At 33.7% G+C, this 10634-nt stretch overlaps 1 protein-coding gene across 2 annotated transcripts in view; it reads left to right on the plus strand.

Annotated features, from left to right (window-relative positions):
• Positions 1 to 10269, plus strand: part of MAP3K21 (mitogen-activated protein kinase kinase kinase 21) — a 55368-nt gene extending 45099 nt beyond the window's left edge. Inside the window, exons 7-10 of one of the 2 annotated variants that reach the window (XR_005214484.1) lie at positions 1081 to 1231; positions 1611 to 1708; positions 4427 to 4541; positions 4682 to 4820. Coding sequence is in view for 1 of the 2 variants with exons in the window: in XM_037821080.1 (XP_037677008.1) it covers positions 1081 to 1231; positions 1611 to 1708; positions 4682 to 5455; positions 7555 to 7973 (1442 nt within the window). In the remaining variant the exon portion in view is untranslated. Of the gene's footprint in view, positions 1 to 1080; positions 1232 to 1610; positions 1709 to 4426; positions 4542 to 4681; positions 5456 to 7554 lie in introns of those variants that run through there. The other variant, XM_037821080.1, reaches the window with a different exon arrangement.
• Positions 10270 to 10634: the final 365 nt, after the last annotated feature.

The following is a 10634-nucleotide window of genomic DNA, read 5'->3' on the forward strand; positions in this document are numbered from 1 at the left end:
ATACATGCATATACATATACATACTAATATACACAAAAATATGTATATTTTAAAATGTGGAAAATACTGAAACAAAACAGAGGCAACCATCATTCATTGTGCCTCCAATTAAAAAAAAAAAATTACAGAGTTAAAGTTCCTTTGCATCAGCAGTCCTGTCCCACAAAGTTAAACAGTTTAATAAAAGTTTGATATCTGTATTTATTGATTTCCCTTCTCAGTGTGTATGTGTGGGTGTGTGTATATACATAATTTTTATGAAAATGGGTAATACATGACTATATATAAAATATAAACCTTATAGATTGTATTTATCTGTACCTAATTTTTACGGCAAAAAAAAATGATTGTGGCTCTATCATGTTTTAAACTGTGTGTATCATAATTTTTGTGCGTGTTTAGAACATCTTGTGTGTTATGGGTTTTTTTTTCCTAAGTGTGTAGTAATAATAATACTCTTCTCCAGTGATTTCCAAGTCGATTGTAAGTGCACCTGAAAGCTGGAGGGATAGCAGATACGTGTATCAGGAAGATGTGGATATTACATGTGAATATAAACTTCCTTGTGAGACTGTGAAAAAAACGCAAGATACAGACTATCAAATATTTTCACATTTTGTGATTTTTAAAAAGCAATCATAGCCAAACTATTGTGAGGACTGAACAAAGTAGTGATGACTAATGCAAAATTAGCTTTAATTTTACAATTTTAAAATATACTTGTGTACCTCAAATTCAAAACTGTCATTGATTTAATTTAAAAATTAGGGCACTAAGTTCACTTTAAGTTAAATGTTCTGTTGATTTTTTTTCAAATAGTGAAAATACTAACACAGTGTTAATATATATATATATATATATAAATAATGAGATCTTTGCTGTTAATTTACCTCAAGTATGCATCTTTTCTGTTCACTTATTCCACTTTCCTTGATATTTTTATGATTAAAGAAATTTGCCATAGGCTGGATGAGAGAAATAATTTTTTTCATGTTTTGTGTAAGGAAGTTTCACAACATATTTGATTTATTTAACTTTGAACAAAGCTGATTAGGTTGCTGAATGATGCTCTCTGTTTAGTGACTTCAGATGAAAGCAATAAAACTTGGGGAAGGAACACAGTTTGTCGCCAAGAAGAATTTGAAGATGTAAAAAGGAACTTCAAGAAAAAAGGTTGTACGTGGGGACCAAATTCAATTCAAATCAAAGAAAGAACTGATTGCAAAGAAAGGTACAAGTGTGATATCTGGTGGTATTCCATTGTATACTGTGACAAATTGCAGCCCCTTTTGAAAATACGGCATTGGCCAGACTTATCTTTTGAAAAGCAATTAAGTTAGTACAGAAATATCTAAATATAAATTTAATTTTCTAGGATGAGCATAAAACACACTAAATTAATTATTATTAGTTAGGCAGTTAAAAAACTCCATGATATAGTTTCTGTCTCACTTTAAGATTTTATTTGTACTTTGTTAACTCTTCAAATTAGCATGCAAATGTGTGCTCTCTGCTACCTTAAAAATACTGTAATTGGCATGTATACACAAAAACCTAATTTGTGTGTCATGTGATTCTATTGTAACAAAATAAACATCTTTCTTTTGTAGAATAAGACCTCTCTCAGATGGCAACAGTCCTTGGTCAACCATCTTAATAAAAAATCAGAAAACCATGCCCTTGGCTTCATTGTTTGTGGACCAGACAGGTAAATCTTTTTCAGGAAGTAGAATTTGTTTGAGTTGGATTTAGCATCTGTGGGTTCTGAAGCTTTGCCTTAATGGTGTTCGTGTCACCATTAAAGTATCAAGGGGAAGGTTAGCAAGCAGTAACATTTCTTATAGGTTTTAGTCAAGCTCAGAAGTTATTTCTGGTCCATTAAGTCTTTATGACAGAAAATAATTGGATTCTGTATGATTTTTGGGAAATCTTAACTGCTATTCCTTGCCAGGAAAATTAGCATCATAATTAATTATGTAGAACCAGATTAGTTTAATACAGAAGACAGTGTAAATATGAAAATATAGATCCTCTAGAAGTTCTGAGAACTAATGGGTTAGAGCTTCTGATTCTGTTGCTACTTCTTGACATGATGAAATCTCATGAAACAGGCTAACAATGGGCAACTGCTGCTTTGAGAGTATCACATTGGAATTTCTATTTAATTTAAATGGATCATAATGATATTGATATTGAAAGGTTGAAAAGATATGGAAATTATTGAAAAACTTTAAGGATTGTTACTACCAAAGAAAAGAAATTTGGTTTTTATAGTTGACAATTTAAGAGAGACCTTTGTTCTTTTGTGGCCATATTAAACTGTAGCCATATTAAAAATGTTTTAACAAAACATGGTATAAATTTCTTGAATTTATTATCGGTGCTCAGTTCAATTTTACAGGCACCTTATCACTCACTACCCACATTCAGTTTCTCCTGCATTGTCATAAGGATGTGGGTTCGGTATAAATATCTCCATAAATGCATTCGGGTACACATGAGACAGGTGCTCTGTAATTCTTGAATAGATGCTTTCTATTGTTCAGATTCATTATTGTGTACTGATTCTTACCTACAAAGGCTTGAAAGAAATTGTCCTCTTATTATATACTGCATTTTACTGTCAAAGATAGTTTGAGGGCTAACGAAGAACAATTAATAGTAATAAAACTGTTATTCCTACAGTGTATTTTTCATTATTTGTGGTGGTTTGTCCAGATACAGGGTTTAAACCATTTTTCCCCCTTAATTCTTTCTTTCTTAGAATATTTTGCCCCTATTAACTCTTATAGGGGAAATAAGAGAATAAATTTGGCTGACTCAGCTTAGTCACCGTTAAGTTAACTCTATAGCTCACTTAAAGGTTTAATGACCAAAAAGTGTTTTATCCTTGTTTTCTACTTTGCCAAAACATCTCCCTCCTACTATCCCTATCTTTGTCTGGCAGTTTCCTTTTCATCATTTATATCCCAGCTCAAGTGTTACCTGAAAGCCTTTTCTGACCACCTTGGCTAAAGTAATATCTCACTCCCACCCCCATCTCTCTATATCAATACCTTTTTAAATTTATTCACAGATCTTATCTGAAATCTTATTTGTTTATATTGACAAGTCTTATTCTCTGTCACCCAGAACTAGAATGTAAGCTGCATAAAGGAAAGGATTTTATCTATTTTGCTTACCACTCTTTTTCCAATGCCTAGAACATAGTATGCATTCAATATTTATTCAATGGCTAAATGAACCCTAAAAGGACTATTTAATCTTATATAGATTTGGGGGGCTACAAATACATGTCATTCATCAAAGAAGGACTGGGAAAGATTATGGATGGATCATTGTAAATAATGACTTCAGGGAGAAAATGAGTGTTTTACTGATCACCAAAGGTGCACCTAAATATGCATAAGGAAATGCTTAATATCCTCTGAAATGTCTGGATTTCAGTTGTGTATACCACCCCATCCCACCGCGTTTTTTTTAAAAGTATGGATTGATAATTCACTTTGTTATTCATTGCATCTATTGTGCATTCAATTCACCAAAATGCACTCAGTGCCTACTTTGGCGAAGACCCTATCCAGGGAAGATTAGTCCTCAGAGGACTAAAAGATTAGTAAACATGTCCCCAGAAGCATACATCTGTGGGCCTGCCCACAGTTGACTGTAATCTAAAAGTAAGTAAAAGGAAGAACCTAAGACATGCTCTGTGGCCTTCAAAGGAAGCTGAGATTCCATGAGGGGCAATGGGCAGTGTTTGTGTGTGGTGAGAGTGCTTTGTGAGGAAAAATGGAACTTTGGTAAGTAGTGTTGAAGAGTGGAAGGAAGAGGGCACCTTGAACAAAAGGCCTAGGTGGGAAGAACACAGACTTGATTGCAGAGAACACTGGTGTTCGGGCTTGCCTAGACGATAGAGCAAATTGTACTTATAATAAGACAAAATGCTAGTAAAAGAATTGGAGGTTCTATTGTGTACTGCTTTGGAAACCAGATTAAGGAGTTTGTAGTTTGATCATTCATTGTTAAACAAATAAATGATAAGAATTATAGCATCCTCAGCTAGTATAATTTGTAACCCTTTGGAATTTCATCACATCTTTGAAGAATCTTCTTCTATTAGAATTTTCTCAAACTGTAGTAAAGGCTTGTTAAAATACAGATTGTTGGGCTCCACTCACAGAAGTTCAGATTCAGCAGTCTGGGGTGGGCCAAGACTTTGCATTTCGACAAGTTCGTGATGCAGATACTGCGGTTCAGGAAGCACCATTTGAGGATCACTGATCTCTTGGCAGAACAGTTCTTTTACACACAGGCTAGCTGTAGATGATGGTGCCTGGCATATTTTTAGAGCATATTTTGTATGATATATTCTAATGCCCATGTGTATGTGTGTGCATTATTGTATCCTGATGACTGTTTCTTACAGTAATTTCTATTATCCATGCCAATGAAGAACAATTTTCTGAATGATAGAAAACAGCAGATGATTTGAGTAGTAAAGCACTGGACTCCAGTTCCTTAGATTCCTCTGGATGAATTAGGTACTAAACTGAAAAGGACTTTATATATTTTGCATCAGAGTATTTATTTATTAGATTTTAGCTTTATTTTACAATATAATTTAAATTATTTTTTTACTGAAAAATGGCACCATTGTGTGTGTGTTTATATCTTTATTTAGGTGCTTGCGAAGAGCCAAAACTTTCCTCTGATGGAAAACCAAAGCAAATAAAATTGCCTAATCAAACATATGTCGATCTACCTCTTTGGAAAGATGATCAGAGAGAGAATACGGTGGAACCTGAAAGCTTTGAGGAGGGGACCTCTGCAAGTTCTGCCACTGGCACTCCTCAAGTAACTCCGACAAATAGTCTGAGCAGAACACCCCAGAAAAAGAAAACAGAATTGGCTCTGTATGGTTGCACCATGCTGCTGGCATCTGTGGCTTTGGGACTAGATATCAGAGAACTTAATAAAACACAGGCCCCTGAAGAACTGTTGCCCAAAGAAGAGAAGAAAAAGCGTGAGGGGCTATTCCAGCGTGCTTCCAGGTCTCGCAGAAGTGCCAGTCCTCCTTCAAGGCTGCAGTCTAAAAGAGAGGATGCACACAGCCCATCCTTACTCCCCTCAGCAAATGCTGTGAACCTTCTGTCCATGCCTTCTAGTTCCACAAAGTGTTTGTTACAGACCGACAATGAAGATGCATTTATGGGTAGCATACATGTGTCTTGTGACCCAGATATTCCCAATCCAGATTTTTGTTCTGCCATTCCAGGGAGTAGTCATGAGCCAACCTCCATGCCAAGACTTGAGACTGATCATCGTATATCAAAAAAACTGTCTCCTTCCCTGATAAGGCAGACACAAGGGAATGTGCCTTATTATGCTTCTTCAAAAGAAAGAGCATCACATCACAGGCGGACCATGTCTGATGGAAATGCTTGTCAGATCCCAAGTAGGTTGGGTAAAAGTATAAAACACCATTGTAGAGATTAGAATGTCAAATAGTATGTATATCTGATTTTATCTTTTTTTTTCCAAGTGCTTATATTTCAAAATTTGTTTTATTGTTCACATAGATCTTTGCTTTTGCCCTTCTCTCCTTGTCAATTTGATTGTAATTCAAATACAATTAGGATTCTGGGAAAAGCATAATTAAGTTTCAGTGACTTAAATATGTAATAGCATATTAAAACAGAGAGAGAGTTTGGAGAATAGCTGATCTAAGTCCCTCATGTTACAGAGAAGACAAATCAAGTCATTTGCCCAAATCTGAACCAACAGGTAGCGGGAGAACTAATACTAAAACTGGTCTTCTAACCTTCAGTGTGATAACTTATCTTCCACATCATATTGCTTCATTGCTCAGTTTATGTGAGGATTGAGCTTAGCAGGTACTACCCCATTGACATGTATAATACCCAAAAAGTTTAGTGATGTATATGTCCAGATGTGAAAGCTCAAAAAGGAAAACAAATCAAATTGTGCAATAGATGTTTCTGATCCATTAGATAATGACTAGAAGGGCACTATAGGCATTTTTATAGCACTTTATAGATAATAAACACTTTCATATAATTCATCACTCTTAGTCTTTTTAACAACTGTATTATGCACCTATCCCCAGTTCAGAAGTAAGGAAATTAGAACTCATAGAAAATTAATGACTTATGCAAGAACACACAATTAGTAAGTAGTGGTATCAGGATTTGAACCTGAGTCTTTCTGCTGTATTATGGTGCCTTCCTCCTCCTCATATCTATGTTCTTTCTAGCTCTAAAATTCATGACTATTTACATGATTGGATTTTACCATTGTGTGCAGGGTGATACTCACTTAAAAAGATCTGTGGTTAAACAGCACTTTAATATTGACCCTTGAGGAAGCAGTGGGGATACCTGGGTAGAACAGGTGATTTGGAGTTATAGGATTAAGGTACAAGTTCTGGTTGAACCATCTGGTAAGTTCATGATCTTGGGAAAATTATTTTACTGGTTTCCTCATTTTAATGCCTTGAGAGGCATCATAGTGTAGTGGCTTATAAAATGGGAACTACCTGGGTTAAAATCTGAGTTCTCACTTATTTTCTGTGTGACCTTGGACAAATCATTTAGCCATCTGTGCCTCAGATTTTTCACCTGTAAAATGGAGATGATAATATACCTATTTAATCTCTATCACTGTTTTAAGATTGTGGTAAACATTAAGTAGCACACAAAGTGCTATGTAGGGATTGATTATTATTTCTGTTTTAAATGAAGGTAATTACATCAACTTCATATAATTAAGGTAGTGCATATGAAAAATACTTTTTAAATTGTAAAATACTATGGTAGGGCCAGTTATAAAAAGTTATAATAAAACTAAAACTGCTTTCTTTTATCTTTTCTTCCACCTCTTCTCTTCAAGTACTACACCCATTTTCCATAATGATTTTTTCAGATTACTGTCTTTTGACAAATTGATTTATTACTCTTTTATAATGCAAGACTTTTAAGAATTTAGGAGAAATCTAACACAAGGTAAATCTAGCACAATAATCCCATAAGAAACCTTTCTTTTCCTCTTGTTTTTAAGCCAAGTAAGTATTTGCTAAATGGTCATAAGTCAATTCTTCAGAACAAAAAAGAAAAGAGGTAACAAAAAGCTAACTGTGTTCCCAGAACATTAATTTTTTCCAAATAATAATCTAAAAATGAAATCTTTGATCATATTAACCATCGTGTGTAAGTCTTAAATTTGTTTATCCTTTTTGAAATTTACCTTATTAATAAAACATTTATAACCATCATTGGCCTTAGCGCTATCAAGCTTATTAAGCTCTGTTCACAGATATAGTTTCCATAGGTTGAAGCACTCTTGACAACCTTGTAGTATTTTTTCTTAAAAAAATCATTATATCCTGATAGTTTTAGAAGGTTGGGTTCATGTTTTCCCTGAAGCTCACTTTAAAATGATTACCAAGTTGAATTGTCATTATAATTATTTTTCTTTCTTTATTGTTTTAGAATTCATTGTCTTTCTAATTGCACCTATCTTTGCCTCCTCAACCAGCTGACACAAATATTATCTCAGCCACTGGAGCCTCTGAACTGCCAGTTGACCGGGTTTCTGGGATGCTGCACTCCCCATCCCCATCTCACAACAACCTGCCAGGTGAAGTCTCACCAAGTGCTGTCAATATTGTGCCTCGGCCTCGCCCTTCCTCTCTTAGAAGCCGACTAGGTCTGCTGCAGGCTTTCCCACAGAGGACCGAGTCTCAGCCTGTGCAGACAGACAGGTTAGTGGGCCATCAAGGACCGACCCCTAGCTGGTTCCTTGGTGACACAGAGAGGACTAAATTCCAGATGCCTTCGTTACTCGACACTGACATGGAAGGTCAGAACAGGGACTACACTGTGCCTTTGTGCAGAATGAAGAGCAAAATTAGCCGACCGACTATATATGAGCTGGAGAAAGAATTTCTGTCTTAAATTAAGTGCCTTATATTGCTAAAGCATTTCTTTTTTTTTTTTTAAGGTGAACAAATTTAAATGATGTGTCTACCTTTGAGTCATTTCATGCTGCTGTGTTTTCAAAAGCTGTGGCCATGTTACCAAAATAGTAATGGGTGTCTAACTTCTCAAAAAATGTACGATTGCTGTTAGCTGTCTATATTGGTTTTTTTCCACTGGATTCATACCTAGTAACTTGAAATACACAAGTGTAAAAGAAATGTATGTACAGCAATGTAAAACTATGCTAAGCATATTTCTAATGGTTTGTTCTCATTTATATCCTTGTCTGTCAATTCAATGGTTTTTAATGAGGTGCACCATTTTCTTTTTCTTTTTTTTTTGTTTTTGTTTTTGTTTTTGTAATTTGTGCAACAGAAAGCCAAGAAAGGCCTATTAGTTTCTTGGTAAAAATAATGTGATATTAGTAAGTAAAGGTGCCTATTAAGAAAAATATTTTCTGATGACTGGAATAGATGTAGCATCCTATTTAAACTACCTAACCTCAGTAACAGGTTTATGATGCATACATATTTCCAATTTTCACCTAAATTGTGCAATGACCTTTCTCTTTTTGAAGACATTTTATTGAATGTAACCTATAAAAGTTTTACTGGATATAACTTTTAAAGTTACTAGGATTCCAAAAATAGATTTTTAAAAGATCATTGACATTTGGCTAAGGCCATATTGTATACAATTGAGAGAGGTTAATCTATAGGTTCTTCCTGTAGAAAGAATTCTTACTTCCTCGGTAGTCATTTATTTGTTTTCCAGAAGTATAAAGCTTTTTCATCTTTAAGTAGAATTTTAAAAAATTAAGTTATACATGTCTTGCTCTGTTCACAGATATCATGTATAGTAAACATTCATGCCATTTAATTTTATTTCTATTTAAATGCATTATTACCCTAATAGTACTGGTAGAATTTAAGTATTTTATAGTTGTTCCACATTTCATTTAATTGTGGATAAACATTAGACATCTGTTGCGATAAGCTGATGTGGTAGAAATGACAAGTATATTATATTTTCAGAAATGGGTTTATAAAATGGATCCTTGACATAGAAGATCAAGATTTTTAAATGACTTAAAATTATTTATGAATTACTTTTATAAATCACATATATATTGTACAAATAGACTACTGAGTTATTAAGCTACAGAAATTGCTATTCAGGACTTTTTTAAATTTGCCAGAGTTTCTTTTGTGAAATCTATTGTAGTTTCCTTCTGTCACTAGAATATGGTTATACATTAGACAAACAATAAATACTTAACTTTTTCCATACAGTGAACAACTAAATTAGAAACATTATATTTCATTTAAAATTATATTTTGGTTAAAGTTTACTAAATAACTAAATTTCAGGAATTTAAAATAAATTAAATCAGATGTGATAAAATATTTCACCTATAGTAGATGAAAAAGGAAAATTATATTATTTGACCATTCTGGAAAACCTTAGTCACCACAGGTATGTTCCAACAGATGATAGAGTATGGAAGGATTGTATCAATAGTAAACATTTTGCCCTAAGGAAAACAATCATGTTTTAGGTTCTTGCAGCAAAATCTCAGGTATTTATTAAGTCTTGTTGTATTACTGTCCATTCTGTGCTTTGGCTTCACTTTTAGGTGGTTACTGAATTATGTAATTGAGATTTGGTTTCCTCAAAATTTTATCCCATTGGAAATTATGGTTTCCTACTTTGTATTCAGTCTTTTGGGGCATGTAACTCCCAGCTAAAAGTAAAGGAAAGACATGCCTAAAATAATAAATAGATGTTAGAAAAATATAGAACTTATGTCCTCAGTTTTGCTTCTGCCAAAACAATCTGTGTGTAGGTGTTGATGTGGTTCTTTATCTTATCCCTCCCTACCCTGTTCCTACTCCCCTTTAGCTTCACTTTAGTCCAGTCTACATTGTGATGAATTTAAACATGAAAATATGTTATAAAAACAGTTGGAATATATGGATTCAATTTTACATGTTACTACTTTTTTTTTTTTTTTTTTTTTTTTGCTGAGATCTATTGTACATTTGTGATTTTCTATGTGTATTAGTATACTGAGCAGAACCTGGTTATTTATTTTCAGATAGATTTAACAGCTCACTGAAAGATAAATTAAGCTGATTATTGTTAGTTAACAATTACGGTGCTCTCAGTGCAGAGATTTAAGGCATGCACCTGATACGCTGTATTACAAAGCCGTATGAATGAAAAAGATGTTTACATATGTTTATTTTTTTAATAAACTTTTTTATAGCTCGTCTCTGTTTGTTCAGTGGCTTTGATCTACTCCTGATGATTGTGACTATAGTTTGTAATGGTTTATTTTGTATTCAATAAGGAAAAGTATGTTAATAAAATAAAGATTATTATTGCTTAATAAGCCAGACATGAGCCTGCTAAATTCCTTAAACTTGAAGATCACTAGATGAGTCATGGGACTAAATAATTTTATATATATGTGTGTGTGTGTGTGTGTGTATGTGTGTATACACACACATGATGAAATTATTATTTGGTTTACATATGCACTGAAAAGTTAACATTTCATTGTGAGTTTTGGAACTCCAACTTTTCTGAAGGCATACTTTTGTAGAATGGAATTAATATATGAACTAAAGCTAC

Source organism: Choloepus didactylus, chromosome 2 (assembly GCF_015220235.1).
Source record: "Choloepus didactylus isolate mChoDid1 chromosome 2, mChoDid1.pri, whole genome shotgun sequence".
Taxonomy (NCBI): Eukaryota; Metazoa; Chordata; class Mammalia; order Pilosa; family Megalonychidae; genus Choloepus; species Choloepus didactylus.